The 24,371-nt window shown below is 39.6% G+C and overlaps 1 protein-coding gene across 1 annotated transcript in view; it reads left to right on the top strand.

Annotated features, from left to right (window-relative positions):
- PPA1 (inorganic pyrophosphatase 1) overlaps positions 1 to 17,059 on the top strand; it is a 30,053-nt gene extending 12,994 nt beyond the window's left edge. The window contains exons 3-11 of the mRNA XM_003903829.3: positions 1,377 to 1,430; positions 2,262 to 2,381; positions 5,285 to 5,371; positions 6,284 to 6,410; positions 10,189 to 10,316; positions 10,580 to 10,665; positions 13,585 to 13,654; positions 14,986 to 15,028; positions 16,708 to 17,059. Coding sequence (XP_003903878.1) covers positions 1,377 to 1,430; positions 2,262 to 2,381; positions 5,285 to 5,371; positions 6,284 to 6,410; positions 10,189 to 10,316; positions 10,580 to 10,665; positions 13,585 to 13,654; positions 14,986 to 15,028; positions 16,708 to 16,739 — 747 coding nt within the window. The 3' untranslated portion in view covers positions 16,740 to 17,059. The remainder of the gene's footprint in view (positions 1 to 1,376; positions 1,431 to 2,261; positions 2,382 to 5,284; positions 5,372 to 6,283; positions 6,411 to 10,188; positions 10,317 to 10,579; positions 10,666 to 13,584; positions 13,655 to 14,985; positions 15,029 to 16,707) is intronic.
- The last annotated feature ends 7,312 nt before the right edge of the window (positions 17,060 to 24,371 follow it).

Raw genomic sequence — 24,371 nt, 5'->3', positions numbered from 1 at the left:
AGCACTTTGGGAGGCCGAGGCAGGTGGATCACCTGAGGTCAGGAGTTTGAGACCAGTCTGCCAACATCGCAAAATTCCATCTCTACTAAAAATACAAAAATTAGCCAGGTGTAGTGGCACGCCCCTGTGTAATCCCAGCTACTTGGGAGGCTGAGACAGGAGAATCACTTGAACCCAGGAGGTGGAGGTTGCAATGAGCCAAGATTATGCCACTGCACTCCAGCCTGGGTGACAGAAAACAGTTATTACAGATTTAGCTTCATCTGTGCCCTTTTTAGAGGCTGAAAACTGAAAAACTGCAGTTAAAGTTCTATTCCTTGAAAAAAAATAGTATTCTGAATAATTAAAGCTCAAGTTTAAAGAACCTATGCCATATTTAACTCCAATGTGCGAAATGGGTTGGCAAAGTATGGTTTGTTTTTCATTATGTTTTTAAACTGCACATCTGGGAATTTACTTCCTGAATATATCCATTTTATAGTAGTCAATTTAAGGCTATAAGCCAATTACAATAGAACTGTCATTGATTAAAATATTTTTAGAGCATATTCTCCTATCTTCAAAGTCAAAGTCATTTTGAGGGGGGCTTTCTTTCTAAAAACAGCCAAATTGGGAGAATAATATGGATAATGAAGCTGATGAGTTTTGTTTGATGCTAAAACTAAAGTATGACCAAGTAATTAGGCTGACGGGGGTTCGCCTTATAAACTAAAGTATGATCAAGTAATTAGGCTGACTTGGGGTTTGTCTTCTAAACCATCTCTGAAATGGAAGCTCTGAAAACATTTTGAGCAATTGCAGTGTCTCTGAAGGAAATAACACTGGCCTTTGGAGAGTGTTTTGAAGATGCTCTTCTTCAGAGATACAGGTTCTGTTATGTTTATTTAAGAACTGTTTCCTTCCTAGGAACATTCTTTCCACTGTCAATTTTTATTCTGAAACACTTAAAGCATACAGAAAAGTTAAAAGATTTCTATAGTAAGTTGGCTGGGTGGGATGGCTCACACCTGTGATCCCAGCACTTTGGGAGGTAGAGGCAGGAGGATCACTTGAGGCCAGGAGTTTGAGACCAGCCTGGGCAACATAGTAAGACCTTGTCTCTACAAAAAATTTAGAAGTAAATAAAAATTAAGAAGAACTATACAGTAAGCAATCATATACTGACCACCTTGATTCTATAATGAATATTTTCCTATAATTGCATTATTTCTTCGTCATTCTCTCTTTTTTTTTTTTTTTTGGATGCATTTTGTTGAAAATCCAATTGACTTCAAAGATCTGATACAATGAACAGTTTGACTTTGGAAGAAATAGTGCATGCTCCCTCAAAGAACAAATTGGCTCCTGTGACCATCTCACTATTTCTGTTTTTTCAGGATGTGTTCCACATGGTAGTTGAAGTGCCACGCTGGTCTAATGCAAAAATGGAGGTAATATTTCACTTTACATTTGAGTGAGACTTAGGATATTGGTTTTGATCTAGTCACACTGACTTGATCAAGGATGAACCATCTGAACTCCAAGGTTTTTCTCCGTCTGGTCCCAGTCTGTTTTCTAGTTGTATCTCCCATTGCCAGCAGTCTTCCCTTTGGGCTCCAGCTAAACTCAGCTGTTTACAAATATGCCCCAAACTTTTCTTCCCAACATCTTTGCTTCCAATGTTCCCAAAACCTAGAATTACTTTTTCTCCTCTTACTCTCTGTAAGCCCATCACTGACCCCTCTTTAGTCACCCCAGCCACAGATACTCTCATTGGAGTTTCAGTTGCATGGTGTTAGTTTCTTTCTGATGATACCTACCATCATTGCCTTTTTGTTATGGATATTTATAACATTTTATACCACATACTCTTTTACAGTAATCACATTTTTTGTGTGTAATAAATACCCGAGTATTTGAATAATTTTAAATTCTGTAAAGGAAAATAAAATTGGATAGTATTTATTTTGCCCTTTTAATAAAAATTACAATATTTTTATTACTCAAACATTAGAATTTATTCCAGGTAATTTTAGTCTTTGCTTTCTAGAATTAGTAAATGTTCTTCTTCCCTTCTTGATAGTTCCTTTATACCTCACATAACCTTTCCACTTAGTGGCTGATTATGGAAGCACCTTAGTTCAATTATAAAATTGTTAGGGATAGAATATATCATTAAAGTGGAATTAGGGAACATAGATACCATAATTCATTTCCTCAGATCCTTATTTGAATAGTATTTCACATCCAAATATGCAACGATTTGAAATTTTTTATTTCAGATTGCTACAAAGGACCCTTTAAACCCCATTAAACAAGATGTGAAAAAAGGAAAACTTCGCTATGTTGCGAATTTGTTCCCGTACAAAGGATATATCTGGAACTATGGTGCCATCCCTCAGGTATGTCTTCATGCAACTGCTGACAATGTACTTTTTAACTTACTAAATATTAACTTACTGCTATTCGTAAAAAAGATTTGAATACCTGTGGAGAGTTTTTTCTATGGTAGATTTTAAAAACATAAGAAGGGATAATTAACTCATTTGAATGCTTCCTTAAATAACTTATTTTCAAGATAAACTGAAAGGTAAATATTTACAATGTTTAAATTCAGATTTGAACATTTATTCTTTTCTGAAATACTTTTTCTTTTTTGGACTGGTTGTAAGCTATATAAATTCTCTACAGACCGAGTTGCAAGTCTATTCAGTCAAGAAAGAGTGTATGGTAGTAGTCAAAAGCACTAATTTTTGGCACCAGACAGACCAGAGTTCAAATCCCAAGATGGCCACTTCCTAGCTTATCTAACTTGCCTCACTTTCTTTCTCCTTGAGACGTTAATATTGCCTCCCTGAGCTATTCACAGTATGTAGGTGGTATGGTTATTTCAAAAAATAAAGCACTTAACACCTGCACATACAAGCTCTCATAACTGCTGACTTTTATGTTTAGAGTCTTGATTCCCTCTTCTTCAGGTCAAGCTCTTTGTGGTAAAGTAATGAGGGGATCCTGTTTTCTTAAATAGTCAACCCTTTGAGAAGGGTTGTTTACCAATTTATTCCTGGCACAATGTCAGTATGTAGCAGGTTCTTATTTAATATTTGAGTGAAGAATCACTAGGATCTTGTCTATAATGAGTAAATGACATCTATTTAATTCTGGTTCGGCTAGGCCAGTGCTGTGGCACTTAAAATTTAATGCTGAGACACTAAATAAACATTCAGTTGAATTTGTTGATAAATGGTTTGTTTTTATCAACAATGAAGTCTGTTAAATGGAACCTACTATGAAACAACCTATAAGATAGTAGAACATAGGTCTGACCCATCTGGCTTGTTAGGTAAGCACAAAGTCATTTGTTTGTCTTAATTACAGTGTTTCACCTTATACTTTAATTGATTTTTTGTTGTTGTTGTTGTTGTTGTTTTTGAGACGGAGTCTCACACTGTTGCCCGGACTGGAGTGCGGTGGCGCAATCTTGGCTCACTGCAACCTCTGCCTCCCAGTTTCAAGCGATTCTCTTGCCCCAGCCTCCTGAGTAGCTGGGATTACAGGCACCCGCCACCACGCCCAGCTAATTTTTTGTATTTTTATTAGAGATAGGGTTTCACTATATTGGCCAGACTGGTCTCAAACTCCTGACCTTTTCATCTGCCTGCCTCGGCCTCCCAAAGTGCTGGGATTACAGGCATGAGCCACCACACCCGGCCTCAATGGATTTATTAATAGTATTCAGCCTTGATATATCATCCTTGTAGGAGAACATTGCTGAAATACTTACTGTTCTGTGGGTTGGATTTTGCTTTCTTAATGTTGGATTTGTTAGATGTGGTCTTCCTTTATCACCCTTCTCATTTATCTTTTGCCTTTACTCCAGCTGAGTAGCCAAAAAATCCAAGTAATGTGTCCCAGTTGGAGGAAAAAAGAACCAATAGCAACAGCTACATTTTAAACCTAACATCCTGGCTAGCACAGGCTATCAGTGTTTTTGTGAGATGTTCTGCAAGGACTCTGGCTTACAATTTAGGAAGGAAAGAAAACCAGTCATGTAAAGTTCTGGAAAATCCTGATTAAACGTTTCAGTCTTGACTCCTGGTCAGTGATGATACTTTTAACATCAGAACGTAACCTTTTGGCTGGGTGTGGTGGCTCATACCTGTAATCCCAGCACTTTGGGAGGCCAAGGTGGGAGGATCACCTGAGGTCAAGAGTTTAAGACCAGTCTGGCCAACATGGTGAAACCCCATCTCTACTAAAAATACAAAAATTAGCCAGGTGTGGTGGCGTGTGCCTGTAATCCCAGCGACTCAGGAGGCTGAGACAGGAGAATTGCTTGAACATGAGAGGCAGAGGTTGCAGGGAGCCAAGATTGTGCCACTGCACTCCACCCAGTCTGAGTGACAGAGCAAGACTCTGTCTCAAAAAAGAAAAAGAACATAACCTTTCCATCTTACTATTCTTGCCTACCTACTTCTGTTTTGGGAATTTATTATAAAGAAAATCTAACACCAGGTACAGTGGCTTATGCCTGTAATCCCATACTTTGGGACACCAAGGTGGGAGTATCACTTGAGCCCAGGAGTTTGAGACAAGCCTGGGCAACATAGTGAGACCCTGTCTCTACCAAAAAAACAAAAAAAAAAAGAAAGAAAAGAAAAGAAAACACACACATACACACACGTTTGTGTGTTTTATCTTCTGTTTTTTGTTTTTGTTTTTTTTTTTTTTTTGAGATGGAGCCTCGCTCTGTTGCCCAGGCTGGAGTGCAGTGGCATGATCTAGGCTCACCGCAACCGCTGCTTCCTGGGTTCAAGCGATTCTTCTGCCTCAGCCTCCCAAGTAGCTGGTATTACAGGCATGCACCACCACGCCTGGCTAATTTTTATATTTGTAGTGTATACAGGGTTTCACCGTATTGGCTAGGCTGGTCTCGAACTCCTGACCTCAGGTGATCCACCTGCCTCAGCCTCCCCGGCCTAAAACCACACATCTTTAAAGTAAACGTTTCGGTCTATATTTGTGTTTTCCCTGTTGTCTCAGTTATTAAGTAGTTGGCTTTTGCTTGTTTTAAATAGGATCATTATCTGTTTTAAAGCTTAAATTTAGCATTATATGTGTAGTAGGAGCTACAACATTTAATTGAAACTATTGTGCGTAGTTAAGATTCTTACATGCGAATAAAGAACTAAAACAATGAGAAAAAAATAGCTGAAGAGTCATAGGACGTTATCTATTATTCTCAACATGATCCATTTTGTCCATATGTATAGGAACGATATACACTAAGTATTATTTTTTTCAGACTTGGGAAGACCCAGGGCACAATGATAAACATACTGGCTGTTGTGGTGACAATGACCCAATTGATGTGTGTGAAATTGGAAGCAAGGTAATGAAATGTGACATTTTTTTCTTTAGTGTTGAGAGATTAATGAAGTATACCAAATTTCATACTTTAAAAAATACTGTGAATAAAATGGATGAATATTAGTGAAATAATGATGTCTCTTTGGTATTAAAGGCTTCTCTTGCATTTTAAGCATTTGTATATTATAATTTGTACATTTAAACCTAGTCTGGAAAAAAAACGTGTCTGTGTATGTGTGATTGAACATATATCTAGAAAAACTGGACGTGTTCTGCATTGCTTTAGAAGATGGATAATTAGTTAATAGATGAAAGGTACCAGGAGGGAAATTCCCTCTCAATCCATGGCAAACCTTGCCTAACGATTTAGAGTGATCAGTAAATTGACCCAAACCAAATAACCTCTTGAGTTGGAGATTCATGGTAGTAATTCCTCCATCAAGGAGGGTTGTTCTAAGATTCTGATTATAGTTATTTCTTTATGTCTCTCTCAGGCTCAGAGAAATAGTAAACAACTAAAAACAAAGTTTTCATTTTGTTTTTTAAGTCATAAACTTTTTAAGTCATTGTATGACTTGCTTAACTCAATGACTTTTATAAAATAAAAGGTAAAGCATATTAAGATACATATTTGAGACTATGGAGGACTTATTCTTCAGTATAATCAATGATAGTGCAAAAAACATTGATTACCCTGAGCTATGTACTGGTTTCCCTATGACCTAGAAGAAAATAGGACCTATAAGTCCTGTTTTCAACTTTAATAGGACTGATGAAACTTTTACTTACCTAGGTTTTTAAAATTTGCTTAAAGAAACAGTCTCCAGGTAAATTCACAAGAACTTGGCCTCTTTCTTACTTCCTGTTAGCCAAGTAAAACTGTCTTCTAGAGTTTCATTCTGTAATGTTGTCCTGACTTTGTCTATTGACTTAGGTATGTGCAAGAGGTGAAATAATTGGCGTGAAAGTTCTAGGCATATTGGCTATGATTGATGAAGGGGAAACCGACTGGAAAGTCATTGCCATTAATGTGGATGATCCTGATGCAGCCAACTATAATGGTAAGAAAATTTGAAGAGTCTGAAGTCTTTCTAATTAATTCATAAACACCACCAAACTTAACCTGTAATGACAGAATTGTAAGCCCATTACTTCAAACTATTAAAGGATGGAGGAACAAAGCACTGTTCAAGCATTATTTCTATGACTACTTGTAATTAACTAAGTACACTTTCTCCTTCATTCCAGAACAGAAAAAAATCTGGTAAGTTCTTACTGTTTCTTTGTCCTTTCCTTCCCCACATACCAGCACTCAGTTGCTATGTTTATTTATTTTAAAACATTTAATTGAGATATTCACATATCAAAGAGTCACCACTGTAAAATGCACAATTCAGTGGTTTTTAGTATATTCACTAAGTTGTACAACCATCACCACTCTCTAATTGCAGAACATTTCATCAGCCCAAAAGGAAATCCTGTGTCCATGGGCTATCACTCTCTGTCCCGCTTCCCTCAGTCCCAGGTGACTGCGGATCTATTTTGTGCCTATGGATTTGCCTATGCTGTCATTTCATGTAAATGGCATCATATAGGTGGCCTCTGTGTCTGGTTTATTTCACTTAGTGAAATAAGTGTTTTCAGGGTTCATCCATATTGTAGCATATATCAGCACTTCATTCCCCCCCTCTTTTTTTTTTTGATGGTAAAATTTACATAACATAAAATTCACCATTTTAATGAAAGTGTACACTTCAGTGGCATTTCATTCATTCACAAGGTTGTGCAGCCATCACCACTAGTTCAAGTCATTCCCTATTCCCTCCTCCTCTCCAGGCCCTGGCAACCACTAATCTGCTTTTTGTCTTTATGGAGTTGCCTATTCTACCTATTCTAGGTATCTCATACATGGACTGGTACAATATGTGGATTTTTTTTGTTGTTGTTTCTGGTTTCTTTCACTTAGTATAATGTTTTCTAGGTTCATCCATATTGCATATTGTAGCATCTGTCAGTACTCCTTTTTATGGTTGAATATTATTCCATTGTGTGAATATATTACATTTTGTTTATCCATTCATCAGTTGATGGACGTTTGGGTTGTTTTGACTGTGTAATGCTGCCATGAACATTCCTGTACAAGTTTTTGTGTGGACTTATGTTTTTATTCTTGGGTACATACATAGGAGTTGCCAAAGCTAGAACAATTTGAGCAAGAAAATAAAGTAGTATTTTAATATAACCTGGAACATAAAATAAATATCCATGAGTCTATACTGACATAAATAAATGATTGAATAAATAAACAAATGAGGAAGAATAGATAAATCTCAAAGCAGAATAATTCCAAATAATTTATGTAGATACTCCATTCTCAAGGAGGTCCTTAATTGTGAGTTGTGCATGGTGACTTCCTTCCAACGAGTACAATGTGGGTAAGGGACAGGAGAGAATGACTTTACAGCACAGAAACTTGACAAACACTGCCTCAGCCAGGTGATGGAGGTCAATGTCAGCAGTGATAAGAGTCACCTTGAGAGCATGTTCCCTCAAAATGATGTGATGTATATTTGCATCTGTGTTAATTCATTGAAGAAGGACTGGAAGAATGCCAATCCTTTAACGTTTCGTTTCAATTTTGAAAGGTAAGAGTGCATTCACACCATCTGTTCACTAACTTGGTGGTGCGGCTCTGTTCTATAGGTCAGTGCCTGCATTTCCAATGTACTTCTTTTACAAGAGAACTTGGCATGCTGTGGCCATGATTAGTGAAGCCAAGCCCGTCACTCTGTCAGCACTCATTTACTAAGGCATTATTTCCCTGCAGTTCAGGTTATTAGAACCGTGAAAACTTTCTTAGGGTGGCTGGTCCCATGGTGCAAGTAGTATGCAGCTTTCCCTAATGTCAACCTAAGGCAGTATCTATTGTCCATCCTGTAGCTTGCCCCTGTGCATCTCTTCCATTTGCTGTCCCTGAGTTGCATGCGTATAACAAAATGTTAAACTTCAATGTTTTCCTGAGTTCTGTGAATCATTTTAGCAAATTAGGGAACTTAGGGAGAGGACTGTGAAAACCCCCAATTTATAGCTGATCAGTCAGAAGTACAGGAGGCATGCTGGGAAACAAGTGGGGCAGTCTTATGAGACTGGGCCCCTAACCTTTGAGATCTGATGCTAACTCCAGGTAGATAGTGTCAGAATCACACTGAATTACTGAGCACCCAGTTGGTTTCTGAATAAATGGAGAATTGGTTTCTGGTATTGGAAAACATCAACATTTGCATGTTGGATTTCTGGATTTCCAAATTATTTCTGTATCAGGTGACACATTTTATGTAAATTATAAGTTCTTTGAAATTTACTAGTGCTTAAACATTGCCCAGTGCATTCTGTAAAGTTTCTGTACTTTTAGTGATACTATGATAATAGAATGCATGCTATTCTTTATGCAGATTATAAATTGGATTGAATTATAAATCGGCCGGGCACAGTGGCTCACGCCTGTAATCCCAGCACTTTGGGAGGCCGAGGCAGGTGGATCATGAGGTCAGGAGATCAAGACCATCCTGGCTAACACAGTGAAACCCCATCTCTACTAAAAATACAAAAAAACTAGCCAGGCATGGTGGTGGGCACCTGTAGTCCCAGTTACTCAGGAGGCTGAGGCAGGAGAATGGCGTGAACCCAGGAGGCGGAGCTTGCAGTGAGCCGAGATCCAGCCTGGGAGACAGAGTGAGACTTCATCTCAAAAAAATAAATAAATTGGATTGAAGCAATGTTATCTTATACAAATATAAATAAGCTTTTGTTGTGGTCAAATGTATTTCTCTTCCTCATAATACTTTTCCTAACTGACTTTTTAGCATGTGTATCTCCGTTTGCTTGCATTGTGCAGGAGTTTGTTATTTAAAGTGCAGTTTGATGACATTGAGGCTAGCCATTGTTGATGGCTACACAGAAACTTAAAGTTTTTTAAGCAGTACACTTTTCTGTCAGCCAGAACTAAAGTATTGTTATATACAGTGCCTGTACTATCCAGCAAAGTCTAGTCACATTTAACACATAACCCAACAATGGATATCAATCTAATCTATTTTTCTTATCTTTTAGTACGCAATAGTGTTGTGATTCTCTGACATATAGCCTCTGCCTCTGGACCAGGGATAGTACCTCAAGCTTGTAATCCCAGTGCTTTGGGAAGCCAAGGCAGGAGGATTGCTTGAGCCCAGGAGTTTGAGACCAGCCTGGGTAACATGACAAGACCCCATCTCTACAAAAAATTTAAAAATTAGCTGGGCATGTGCATGCTTATAGTCCCAGCTACTCAGGAGGCTGAGGTGAGAGGATCACCTGAGCTCTGGAGGTCAAGGCTGCAGTGAGCCTTTTTCGGGCCACTACATTCCAGCCTGGGTGACAGAGAGAGACCCTGTCTCCAAAAAAAAAAAAAAAAGATAACCTCTGTCTCTTTCAGTATCTTGTACACTTCTCATAGGAATTATCTACATTTGCCAAACTGGTTGTTTCATTATGTAGCCACCAGCTGTTTGCCCTTACCTAACAGAGGTTACTATTGCACTGATTGTTCTCTGTACTTAATGTTAGAGATATTCGGAGACACTAGATGATTTCCTTTCAATGTATGGCTTCTCTTCTCAACAAGGGGCTTCGCTCCAACATTATCTTGAACTTCCATGATAAGTCATTCCACAGCTCTTTCAAAATAAGTACTTGGAATTTTTGTTGAATGTGTAATTATTTGTGCATCTTGAAATCTGCTTATTCTCTTTCTTTTTTAAAAAAATCATTGTCACTGTCATCTTATGCTTCTTCTCTTCTTAGATATCAATGATGTCAAACGGCTGAAACCTGGCTACTTGGAAGCTACTGTGGACTGGTTTAGAAGGTATAAGGTTCCTGATGGAAAACCAGAAAACGAGTTTGCTTTTAATGCAGAATTTAAAGATAAGGTAATATGTCATTCAGAACTGTAGCTTTAGGCTCATTTCTATTGAGACTTATAATTTAACCATATTGTTACTATCTAAAGATTCATAAAACAGAAGTCTGGAAACATAACACAGTCTTGGTGTTTATTCACTTTAATATTCTCTTCCATTTTTAGAATAAGGAAATGATTCAAAAGAGACAAATTATCAGGCTTTGGGGAAATGTTGATAATAGGAAAAGAATACCTTTTTATCATTGTAATGCAAATCTCTTCAAATTATAGGACTTTGCAATTGATATTATTAAAAGCACTCATGACCATTGGAAAGCATTAGTGACTAAGAAAACGAATGGAAAAGGAATCAGTTGGTAAGTGTAAACACTTTGCATGTTTAACACACAAAGCAGACCAGCTTGCAGAAAAGATTTTAATAATCATAAGACACTGTGCTGTTACTTTCACTTAGAAAAGAGATACAAGGCGGGGTGTGGTGGCTCACACCTGTCATTCCAGCAGTTTGGGAAGCCAAGGTGGACGGATCACTTGAGCCCAGGAGTTGAAGACCAGCCTGGACAACATGGAGAAACCCTATCTCTACAAAAAGTACAAAAATTAGCTGGGCATGGTGGTACACACCTGTAGTCCCAGCTACGTAGGAGGCTGAGTTGGGAGGATCACCTGAGCTTGGGGAGGTTGAAGCTGCAGTGATCGTACCACTGTACTCCAGCCTGGGCGACAGAGTGAGACTCGGTCTCAAAAAAAAAAAAAAAAAAAAAGGAGAGCGAGAGTATGAGAAAAGGCTAATGTACAGAAATAATTCTCCCAGAAATCTTCTATTCTGTGTCAGGATAATGTCCTATAAAATGAAAACACTGTCCTTCAAACAGAAGAAAAATGGAGAAGAGTTATATATATTTGTGTAAAATTGTACAATCCTAAGAGTTGGCATTTGGCTGGGTGCTGTGGCTCATTCTTGTAATTCCAGCACTTTAGGAGGCTGAGGCAGGAGGATCACTTGAACTCAGGAACTGGAGACTGGTGGGGGCAACATAGTGAGACCTCATCTCTACTAAATATTAAAAAAACTAGCCAGGCCTGGTGGCGCTTGCCTGTAGCAATGCTGAGGTGGGAAGATCACTTGAGCCTTGGAGATCAAGGCTGCAGTGAGCTGTGATTGCCTCACTGCACTTCAGCTGGGGCAACTGAGCAAGACCCTGTCTCAAAAGAAAAAAAAAAAAAAAGGAAAAAGATTTGGCATTTAAGTTAACTTCTCTATTTTTTGGTATCTTAACGATTTCTATGAAAATGGTCTTAATGTATGTTAAATAACAGGTAAGCAAAGATGATTCATTTTTCATTTTGATGGAGTATTTCTTTTTTGTTGTTGTTGTTTGAGACAGAGTCTTGATCTTGTTGCCCAGGCTGGAGTACAATGGCACTATCTCAGCTCACTGCCACCTCCGCCTCCCAGATTCAAGCGTTTCTCCTGCCTCAGCCTCCCGAGTAGCTGGTATTACAGGCGCATGCCACCATGCCTGGCTAATTTTTGTATTTTTAGTAGAGACGGGGTTTTGCCATGTTAACCAGGCTAGTCTCGAACTCCTGACTTCGTGATCCACCCGCCTTGGCCTCCAAAGTGGTGGGATTACAGGCGTGAGCCACCATGCCCGGCCTTGATGGAATATTTCTAATTGGGCATATATTATATTAATACTATAATGACTAATATATAGGAAAACTTGAACTATGGATAAACAAAAAAATGTATTTTTAAAATATGATCCATATTTTAGACTAAAGTGGGCTAAAAAAACAAAAAACAAATTAGGATTGTATTGTATATACGGCTTGTCTTATGATTTTTAAAATTTAACACTATATAATACGCATTTCCTCATGTCATTAAAAATATAATTTTTTTTTAGAGACAGGGTCTCTCACCCAGGCTGAAGTGCGATGTTACTGTAATAGCTCACTGTAACCTCAAAGAAGTGATCCTTCTGTCTCAGCCTCCCAAGTAGCTGGGGACTACAGGCACAAATCACCACTCCCAGATGATTTTTAAATTTGTTGTAGAGACAGTGTCTTGCTATGTTGTCCAGACTGATCTTGGCCTCCTGGCTTCAAGTGATCCTCTCACAGCTCAGCCTCCAAAAGCACTTAGACTACAGATGCGAACCACCATGCCCAGTCTAGAAAGATCATATTTTAATAATATAATATTCCATCTCTGTATAATATGTTTTATGGGTAAACCTTTTTATTTTTTATTTTTAAATCCCCTGCAAAGAAGGATAAACTATTTTTAATCATTTCTTATTATTGGACATTTTAGTTACTTGCAATTTTTCACTATTATTAATAGTGAAATAGTATATGGTAAACACCTTTGTAAATTACCGTTTCAGTCTTGAATTGGGTTCTTAGAGGTGGAATTTCTCTATCAAGACCTATGAGCTTTTTAAAAGGTTTTGGATACATTTTACAGAATTATTTTTCAGAAAGATTGAACCAGGACTCCCGCCAGAAGTGTCTGTTTCAGATGTCTCACCAGCACTACAGGAACTGGGTTTTTTTGTTTGTTTGTTTCATTATTTTTTCCAATTAAGAAAGATATGTTTCTCATTTTAATTCACATTTCTCAGCTATTTCAGTGAGAGTTACAAAGCATTCAATCTCAGTTTGTTTGCCTTCCTTCCTTCCTTCACTCTTCCCTCCCCTCCCCTCCCCTCCCCTCCCCTCCCCTCCCCTTCCCTTTCCTTCCCTTCCCTCTCTTCTCGTGACAAAGTCTTGCTCTGTCTCCAGGCTGGAGTGCAGTGGCACGATCTCGGCTCACTGCAACCTCTGCCTTCCAGATTCAAGCGATCCTCCTGTTTCAGCCACCCAAGTAGCTGGGACTACAGGCACGCGCTACCACGCCCAGCTAATTTTTGTATTTTTAGTAGAGATGGGGTTTCACCATGTTGGCCAGGATGGTCTCAATCTCTTGACCTGTGATCCGCCTGCCTCAGCCTCCCAAAGTGCTGGAATTACAGGCGTGAGCCACCGTGCCCGGCCCAATCTCAGTTTCTTAAATCCGAACTTGTTAAGATGTTTGAATAAAATTGATCACAAGAATAGCTATGCCTTGCCAGAATAAATAATTAGAATGTTAAATGTACGTGAAAAAGCTTTTGACTAAACTAAACTTGAATATCACCTGGTCAACCACTTTCAACTCAATTTTTAACTCTTAAGAGATAATTTTTGTTATTTTGTCTTATGACTACTTTTGTTTTATTTAATAGCATGAATACAACTGTGTCTGAGAGCCCCTTCAAGTGTGATCCTGATGCTGCCAGAGCCATTGTGGATGCTGTATGTAAAAGTTTCCTTAAAAAAAGAAAAACCTGGTTGCTAAAAACTATGATGCTAAATGGGGAGAGGAAGTACTTGTTTCAACAAATACTTGAGTGCCTTTTGTATGCATATTACTGTGTGGAGTCTTGAAATTAGAAACCATGAACACATACAAGTGGTCATTGACTGAGGGAGAAGCTGAGGTAGTGATTCTAATCAATCATAAGTTGGACAGATAGCATGGTAGTAAAATTTGTAAAACTCAAAATGGTTCCAGAATGTACCAAGTAACCTGTGTGCCTATAACCCATCATAAGCCACTTCCACAAAAGAACCAATGGGAATTTACTTACTTGGTTTTAGCAAGGACTGAGGAAGGTATCAAGTTTTAGGTGCCATTGCAGGAATGATTTGTAACCTAAGAAAGGCTTTCATGTGAGGTAGTAAAAGCACCTGTCAAAGCAATAATTTTGCTTTTGTACTATTTTTAATTATTTGATTTGGATTTACCAAAAGATTGAACGAGATCATCTTAAATTATTTTCATTTACAATACTAAATAAGGAAAACAAAAGAAAATGAGGTCTGACTTTTTTATTGCCTTCTAAATGGGGTAGAAGAAGGAAAAAAGGACAATTTAATGATGAAACCAGTACATTTAGATTTATCTTTATTTATGTATGAATCCTGACAAAGTTGAGATAAATAAGAAAAATTGTAAGGGAAAAGCCAGTGGTTAGCTATCATAATTTTTCAGTGAGAACACTTTGCCCATATTTTATAAATATATGTGTATATATAAAATTGTTATATATGCATAAATCGGTTTTTTCGTATTAATTATTCTCCATGTCATAAAAAGTCAAGAGGCCTGAATTTTTTTTTTTTTGAGACGGGTCTCACTTTGTCGCCCAGGCTGGAGTGCAGTGGCGCAATCTTGGCTCACTGCAACCTCCGCCTCCCAGGTTCAAGCAGTTCTCTGGCTCAGCCTCCCGAGCAGCTGAGATTACAGGCGCCTGCCACCACGCCCAGATAATTTTATTTTTAGTAGAGACGGGGTTTCACCATGTTGACCAGGCTGGTCTTGAAATCCTGACCTTGTGATCCACCCACCTCGGCCTCCCAAAGTGCTGGGATCATGGGCGTGAGCCACTGCACCATCCAAGAGGCTTGAATTTGTTAGCATCTCAGCAGTAGAGCAAACTTGCTGTTATTCCTATATATTACAAATTATGTTTAGATCCTAAAATTTGGGATAGTCCAGATTCTCTTAAATTTTTGTCAGTATACCTTTTTAGCTTTTTAAAAAATGAGATTAGACTAATAGATTTTAATATTTTGTATTTTAGTTACCACCACCCTGTGAATCTGCTTGCACAGTACCAACAGACGGTAAGATTTCTATTCCAGTAAAATTTCATTAAAAATTACACAGATGTATGGAAAAATTATGTTACTTTTATTTTTAGTTGACAAATGATAATTATATATACTTATAGCATACAGTGTGATGTTTTGATATATGTTTACAATGTGGAATGATTAAATCCAGCTAATTAAGAAATCATTACCTCACATACTTAATCATTATTTGGTATGTGGTAAAAACATTTGAAATCTACTCTTAGCAATTTTGAAATAGACATTACAGTCACCATTCTGTGCAATAGATCACTAAAGCTTATTCCTTCTGTCTAACTAAAACTTGGTACCCTTTGACCATCACCTGCCCTTTCCCCATCCTTCAGCTCCTGGCAACCACCATTCTACTCTCTACCTCTATGAATTCACCTTTTTTATATGCCACATATAAATGAGATCATGTGGTATTTGTCTTTCTGAACCTGGCTTGTTTTTTGACACAGAGTCACCCAGGCTCTCACTCTGTCACCCAGGCTGGAGTGCAGGGGCGTGATCACAGCTCACTGTACCCACAGCCTCCCCAGGTTAAAGTGATTCTCTCATCTCAGCCTCCCAAATAGCTGGGACTGCAGACACGTGCCACCATACCTGTCTAATTTTTTTATATTTTGTAGAGATAGGGTTTCACCATGTTGCCCAAGCTGGTCTCAAACCAGGTCTCGAACCAGGCTGGTCTTGAACACTAATCAGGCAGGGTTTCACCATGTCACCCAGGCTAGCAATCCACCCACCTTGTCCTCCCAAAATGCTAGGATTACAGGCGTGAGCCACTGCACCCAGCCACATACATATTTTTAACATATCACATACACAGGAAGAGAGGGAAGAGAGTGAGAAATGTTTTTAGAATTCTGTAGTGTGTGTGGGAAGGAAGATGAGCTGCTACATATCACCTTTAGTGCCACACTGTATCATAGCGGTTTCCAAACCATGACCCACTGTGCCCCTCTGAGTTCCGTGGAGGTGCCTGCTGGACGTTGGAGGGGACCCTGAGTGGGCTGATCTCCACACTCCCATCTAGCCACAGGCTGCTTCACCCAGAAAACAGTTCTCTCCTCCTTAGATATCAGAATTCTCTGTAAGATTTTTCTGGTAAGAAAATGATTGTGCCACTTAAAAAAAACAAATTTGAAGGCTGGGTGTGATGGCTTAGCCTATAATCCCATCACTTTGGGAGGCTGACGTGGGCGGATCACTTGAGCCCAGGAGTTCGAGACTAGCCTGGCCAACATGGAGAAACCCTGTCTCTACAAAAAAATACAAAATTTAGCCAGATGTGGTGGCACATGTCTGTAATGCCAGCTGCTAGGGAGACTGAGGCACGGGAATTGCTTGAACCTGGAAGATGGAGGTTGCAGTAAGCCATGATTGCTGCTACTGCACTCCATTCTGGGCAAGAGAGTGAGACCCTGTCTCAAAAAAAAAAAAAAAGTTTGAAAATCACACTATACAATTAGCATGAAGTGGAAGGAAGTCCAAAAGAAAACACTTGCATGTGCTGTAGAGAAATTTTGTATGTATGTCCATTCATTTTCAGGTAATTCACAGTAGAATTCATTAAAGCAAGTATATTAGTCTTTGTTATATGTTAGGTGTGATTTTGATTCTTAGCAGGAATTCTAATTTGTTTTTCTTTTCTCCGAATACAGTGGATAAGTGGTTCCATCACCAGAAAAACTAATGAGATTTCTCCGGAATACAAGCTGATATTGCTGCATCGTATTCATCTGGATGTATTAGATGTAAAAGTAGTAGCTTTTCAAAGCTTTAAATTTGTAGAACTCATCTAACTAAAGTAAATTCTGCTGTGACCAATCCAGTATACTCAGAATGTTATCCATCTAAAGCATTTTTCAAATCTCAACTAAGATAACTTTTAACACATGCTTAAATATCAAAGCAGTTGTCATTTGGAAGTCACTTGTGAATAGATGTGCAAGGGGAGCACATATTGGATGTGTATGTTACCATATGTTAGGAAATAAAATTATTTTGCTGAAACTTGGTTTAGGATATTTTTATTTTAATCTGAAGCCAACATTAAGTAGGTATGGGTACTTTTTGGTGTTTGATTTCTGTTGATAGTCTTACAATTCAAATGTATAATTATTAGACAAAAAAAGAAACCCCTTGATACTATTGATACTATTGGTACTCTTGATACTATGCTCTAGTACCTAAGTCCTAGCATACCATTCTAAAGCAAAAGCTTTTAAATTTATATCACATTAGCAGAAAGCACAATGTTGCTCACCCTTTGAAGTTATATATTAATAGTTATTTTTTTACTTCGTCAGTCAACTAATTGAACCCTTAAGTCATTTACATTATATTCTAAGTTATCAGCTGAACAAACCAGAGTTTGAATGCCAGCCTGTCTTCTTACTAGCTCTGTAATCTTAAGTCAGTTACCAACCACTCAACTTCAGTTCCCTCATCTGTGAAACAGACATTATTCATGTGATGGCATGTAGCATACATTCAGATTTTTTTTTTTTTGAGACAGGGTCTTACTCTGTCACCCAGGCTGGAGTGAATATAGATTCACATGTAGTTCTAAAAATAATTCAGAGATAATTCAAATAATTCTGTACACCTTACACTGTTTCCCCTAAAAGTAACATTTTGTAGAACTATAGTATAACAACCAGGACACTGACTTTGATATAATCTACCAATCGTATTCAAACTTCCTAGTTTCACTTGTATTAATGAATATTTCTATGATGTATTCTATATAATTTACAATTCTATCATTTAATCACCTATGTAAGCTTATGTGTCCTATAAGATACTGAACAGTTTCGACACCACAAGATCTCTCGTGTTGCCCTTTTATAACCACACCCACCTCCCTCGTGTCTTCCCCACACCACCATCCTTAACCCCTGGCAACCACTAATCTGTCCTCCATTTTTCTATGATTTTGTCTTTTTAAGAATATTATATAAATAGAATCATATAGTATGTAACCTTTTGGGATTGGCTTTTCACTCAGTGTAATTTCCTGGTAGTCCTTCAAGTTGCTGCATATATCAATGTTTCATTCTTTTTATTCATTCCTTTTTATTGCTGAGTACTTTCCATGATATGTATATGTTTTACCTGTTGAAGGATGTCTGGGCTGATCCAGTGTTTGGCCATTACAAATACAGCTGCAGTGAACATTTTTGTACATGTTTTCATGTCGACATAAAACATTTTCATTTCTCTCAGATCTCTAGCAGTGTAATTGCTGAGTCACATGATAGATGCATATTTTATCAGAAGGTACCAAATTTTCTAGAGTTATGGTCCAATTTTACATTCCCAACAGCAATGTTGGAGTGATTCAATTTTTCCACATCCTTGCCAGCCTTTGGTTTGTCTTTTTTTTTTTTTTTTTTTTGAGGCAGGGTCTCACTGTCACCCAGGCTGGAATGCAATGGCACGATCTTGGCTCACTGCAACCTCCACCTCTCAGGCTCAAGCAATCCTCCTGCCTCAGTTTCCCAAGTAGCTGGGAATACAGTTGTGTGCCATAATGCCCAGTTAATTTTTGTAGAGATGGGGTTTTACCATGTTGCCCAGGCTGGTCTCAAACTCCTGGGCTCAAGTGACCCACCTGCCTCGGCCTTCCAAAGTGCTGCTGGAATTACAAGTGTGAGCTCCCCTGCCTGGCCTACTATATTGTATTTTAGCCATTCTGTTGGGTATGTAGTAATAGCTCATGGTAGTTTTAATTTGCATTTCTCTAATAGCTAATGATGTCAAACATCTTTTCATGTGCTTGTTTGCCACCTGTATATCCTGTTTGGTGAAATGTCTGCTCATGTCATTTACTCATCTTAAAATTGTATAGTTGCTTTTTTAACTGTTAAGTTTTGGTTTGCAAATATTTTTTCCCAGTCTGTAACTTGTTCTTTCATTGTTTTCACATGCTGTTTCACAGAGCAAAATCTTACCATCTTACTACATTTTCCTTTTATGGATCATGCTTTAGGTATCAAGTTAGAACTCTTCCTAGCCCTAGATTGCAAACATTTTCTCCTGTGTTTTTTTCTAAAAGTTTTATAGCTTACATTTAAGCCTATGATTCACTTTGTGTTTATTTTTATATAAGATTTATGGTTTAGGTCTAGATTCATTTTTTCCTATGGATGTCCAGTTGCTCCAGTGCCATTTTTTTGAAAGCTTATTCTTCCATGGAATTGGTTTGCACGCTTGTCAAATATCCATTGAGCATATTTGTGTGGGCCTATTTCTGGGTCCTCTGTTCTGTTCCATTGATCTGTATGTCTGACCCTCTGCCGATACCACACTCTCTTGATGACTGTAATTATATGGTAAGCCTTAAAATCAAATAGAGAGATTCTTCCCACTTTTTTCTTCTTTGTCAAGATTGTCTAACTAGGGCCTGTGCCTCTTCATATGTATTTTAGAATAAGTTTTGGCTATGTCTATTGTCTATGCCTGTAAAAAATCTTACTGGGATTTTAATAGGCATTGCATTAAATTGACAGATCAATTTTAGTCGTGTGTTTAGATATCTCCTAATGTGTTTCTGCTACTAATTTCGAGTTTGGCTCCATTGTGGTCAGAGAACACACTATCATTTCGATTCTTTTATTGAGGTTGTTTGATGGTCTGTCCAGAGTGTTTCATGGGTGCATGTGTTTTGTTATTGTTGGGTGGAGTGTTCTGTTTATGTCAGTGAGATCCTGTTGGTTTATGTGTTGTTCTGATCTTCTATACCCTCGCTGATTTTCTCTCTAGTAGTTGTATCAATTACTGAAATGGAGGTTTTGAATTCCCCGATTATAACCATAAAGGCATTTGAACTTTTAGCTCTATCAGTTTTTGTTTAATATATATATATATATATTTTTTTTTTTTTTTTTTTGAGACGGAGTCTTGCTCTGTGCCCCAGGCCGGAGTGCAGTGGCGCGATCTCGGCTCACTGCAAGCTCCGCCCCCCCGGGTTCACGCCATTCTCCTGCCTCAGCCTCCTGAGTAGCTGGGACTACAGGCGCCCGCCACCTCGCCCGGCTAATTTTCTTGTATTTTTAGTAGAGACAGGGTTTCACCGTGTTAGCCAGGATGGTCTCGATCTCCTGACCTCGTGATCCGCCCGTCTCGGCCTCCCAAAGTGCTGGGATTACAGGCTTGAGCCACCGCGCCCGGCCTTGTTTAATATATTTTAAGGCTCTGTTATTTGGTGAGTACACTTTAGGATCCTATATATTCTGGTGGATTGAACTTTCTGTTTTTGTTGTTGTTGTTGAGACGGAGTCTCGCTCTGTCGCCCAGGCTGGAGTGCAGTGGCTGGATCTCAGCTCACTGCAAGCTCCGCCTCCTGGGTTTATGCCATTCTCCTGCCTCAGCCTCCCGAGTAGCTGGGACTACAGGCACCTGCCACTTTGCCCGGCTAGTTTTTTGTATTTTTTTAGTAGAGACGGGGTTTCACTGTGTTAGCCAGGATGGTCTCGATCTCTTGACCTCGTGATCCACCCGTCTCGGCCTCCCAAAGTGCTGGCATTACAGGCTTGAGCCACTGCGCCCGGCCGGAACTCTCTGTTATTACATATGTCCCTCTTTGTCACTAGTAATTTTCTTTGCTCTGAAGTCTACTTTATCAGATATTACTATAGCTACTCCTGCATTTTAAAAAAATAACTAATGTTTGCATGGTATATTTTGTTCTATTCTTTTACTTTCAACCTATTTATGTTGAATTTGAAGTGAGTTTCTTATAAGCAGTATAAAGGTGTCACTGTTTTTTTTTTTGTTTTTTTTTTTTTTTTTTAATCTACACTGCCTCCTTTGCCCCAGAAGTACTCACTGTGGCAGGAGGCTTCTGGCCCTTTCCTGAACAGTACTTCCTTTTAGTCCAACATCTCAGCAAAGCTGCAGTGGTCACCACTGCTCTCTGAGCTTCGCAATGCTTCCCAAGGACCACAAGAAGAAGAAAGATGCCGGAAAGTCAACAAAGAAAGACAAAGACCCAGTGAAGAGATCTGGGGCCAAGGCTGAAAAGTAGTCCAGTGGCAAAGTTCGAGACAAGCTCAGTAACCTAGTCTTGTTTGACAAACCTACCTATGACAACCTATAAGGAAGATCCTAACTATAAGCTTATGACCCCAGCCGTGGTCTCTGAGAAACTGAAGATCTGAGGTTCTTTGGCCAGGGCAGAGGTAATTATGGATATGTTAGTACTTTATCCTGTGAGATTTGCTCATCATCTTGGATCTGTAGGTTTGTGTCTTTCACCAGATTTGGGGGATTTTTAGCCACTTCTTCAAATACTCTTTTTTTTTTTTGAGACAGAGTCTCACTTTGTCATCCAGGCTGTAGTGCAATGGTGCAATCTTGGCTCACTGAAGCCTGGTCCTCTGGGCTCAAGTGATCCTCCCACCTCAGCCTCGTAAGTAGCTGGGATTACAGGCATGCACGACCACATCTAGCTCATCTTTGTATTTTTAGTAGACAGGGGATTTTGCCATGTTGGCCAGGCTGGTCTTGAACTCCTGACCTCAGGTGATCAGCCTGACTAGGCCTCCCGAAGTGCTGGGATTACAGGCACGAGCCACCACACCCAGCTTCAAATACTTTCTGTCCTACTTTCTGCTCTATTTCTGGGACTCTGATATGAATGTTAGATCTTTTGTTATTGTCCCTTGGGTCAGGAGCTTCTGTTCTTTTTATTTTTCACCTGACTGAGTTCTGTTATGTCCTTACTTCGTTGATTCTATCCTCTGTCACCTAACTTCCATTTTTGGGGATTTTCTTTTTTTTTATTTATTTATTTAGAGACAGAGTTTCGTTCTTGTTGCCCAGGCTGGAGTACAATGGCATGATCTTGGCTCACTGCAACCTCCGCCTCCCGGGTTCAAGTGATTCTCCTGCCTAAGCCTCCCGAGTAGCTGGGATTACAGGCATGTGCCACCATGCCTGGCTAATTTTGTATTTTTAGTAGAGACGGGGTTCCTCCATGTTGGTCAGGCTGGTCTCAAACTCCCAACCTCAAGTGATCTGCCCACCTCGGCCTCCCAAAGTGCTGGGATTACAGGTGTGAGTCACCGTGCCTGGACAGGGATTTTCTGTATTTTAATTTGTTTCTACTGAATTTCTAATTGACAGTGCACTTTTAGGACAGTTGCTTTAAAATTCATATCAGGATTCACCTCAGTGTTGGCATCTGTTGATTGCTCTTTCTCATATGAATTGTGATTTTCTTGGTTCTTAGTATGATGGGTGGTTGTCAATAGTATTGGAGACATTTTGTCTGTTAGGTTGGGAGACTGTAGGTTCTATTTAAATCTTTTGTTTTAGCAGGCAGCACCCTGTTTAGCTTTGGCACGTGGGTCTTGGTCTACAGTTGTGGTCTGTGGTTCCAATGGCGGTTTAATTTTCAGCAGCTTTGCAGTGTTATCTTGCTCTGCATGGTTTATCCAGTGCTGCTGGGCTCTTGTTTGTTCCTGCTGGTGGTGCCTGAAGTGGCTCATTGTTGTCTCTTAGTGGTGCAAGAGGGTGTCCCCCAACTGGTCCCCGACCCCTGCTGCTCTAGTGTCTGAGTTGGGGAGAGAGTCTTGGGCCGCAGGAATGAAGAAGCTTCCTGAAGCTTTAGGCCACTTGCTATAGCTCGGTCTTTCCTTCAGGCTCAGCCTGCCCACCTACCTGCCTCTGTAGCTCTTGGTGGAAAAGGTGTCTCAGGGCTTGCAGGGAGGAGAGTCCCTCCCCTGGTTGAGTGTTTCTGGCTCGGCTCCCAGTTGATCTCCCTTGCCAGTGGTGTCAGCCTCACCGGAACAAACCCCGTTTGATCCAGGGAAGGAATGAGCCTTCTGTTGCTAGGTTGAGGGTCAGGAGGCTGGGTGTCAGGATGCATGTGCCTTGCTGTGTGCTGTGCCTGTGATCCTGGGATCCCAAACCAGTTTGCCCTCTTACCACCTTTCAGAGTTCTTTGGTCATCTGTCTTACCATTTCCAGGGATTAGTGTGCTTAGCATGGAGAAGCGGGGAAAAACAAATCTATGCATCTTGTCAATAACATTCAATTTTTTTTTTTTTTTTTTTGAGACTCACTCTGTTACCTGGGCTGGGGTACAGTGGCATGATTGCAGCTCACTGCAACCTCAACCTCCTCGACTCAATCAACTCTTCTGCTTCAGCCTCCTGAAAAGCTGGGACTACAGACACGTGCCACCACCTCCAGCTATTTTATATAGAAGTGGGGTTTCACCATGTGGCCCAGGCTGGTCTTGAACTCCTAGGCTTAAGCAATCTTCCTGCCTAAGCCTCCCAAAGTGTGTCAGCCACTGTGCCCAATCCACATTCAGAATTTTTTTTTTTTTTTTAGATGTGGTTTCATTCTGTCACCCAGGCTGGAGTGCAGTGGTGCAATCTTGGCTCACTGCAACCTCTGCCTCCCGGTTTCAAGCAATTCTGCCTCAGCTTCCTGAGTAGCTGGGATTACAGGTGCCTGCCACCACGCCTGGCTAATTTTTGTATTTTTAGTATAGATGGGGTTTCACCATGTTGGCCAGGCTGGTCTCGAGCTCCTGACCTCAAGTGATCTGCTGGCCTTGGCCTCCCAAAGTGCTGGGATTACAAGCGTGAGCCACCATACCCGGCCTGGATTTTAATAATATTTTTCTTATTCCTTTTGTAAGTGCTTCTATTTTTAAATGATGTCTCAGTCATTGTAATATGTGATTTATAAAATGATTTAATTTTGTAGGGGTAAGAAATCAGTTTTCTAATGACGGTTACATAATGTGAGAGACCTCACATGTATTGGCCTGCTAGATAGGAATTACTCATATTATGAAAAGGAAAGAGGATGGAATAGTGCAGGAGGAAATATTAGCAATATTTCTGTGCAAGATCCTCTGTAGAAAGCTGTCACTCCTCTGTTAAAGCAAGGAAATGTATAATACTCATGTATTTGTTTGCTAGTGCTGCCATAACAAAGTGGCAAACAATGGCATTAAACAACAGAAATGTATTGTCTCATAGTTCTGGAGGCTAGAAGTCAGAGATCAAGGTGCTGACATGGCTGTGTTCCCTCTGAAGGGACTGGGGAAGGGTCTGTTCCAGGACTCTCCTACCTTCTGGTGGTTCCTGGATTGTGGCAGCAGAACTCCAGTCTTTACATGGTATTTCTCTATGTGCCTGTTTGTGTCTAAATTTCCCTTTTGTATAAGGACACCAGAAATACTGGATTAGGGGTCCATCCTACTCCAGTGTGACTTTTTTTTTTAGACAGCGTCTTGCTCTGTGGCCCAGGCTGGAGTGCAGTGGTGCAGTCTCGGCTCACTGCAACCTCCGCCTCCTGG

Source organism: Papio anubis, chromosome 11 (assembly GCF_008728515.1).
Source record: "Papio anubis isolate 15944 chromosome 11, Panubis1.0, whole genome shotgun sequence".
Taxonomy (NCBI): domain Eukaryota; kingdom Metazoa; phylum Chordata; class Mammalia; order Primates; family Cercopithecidae; genus Papio; species Papio anubis.
Note: the sequence above shows the minus strand (reverse complement) of the source record. Positions and strands in the feature narration are given on the sequence as shown.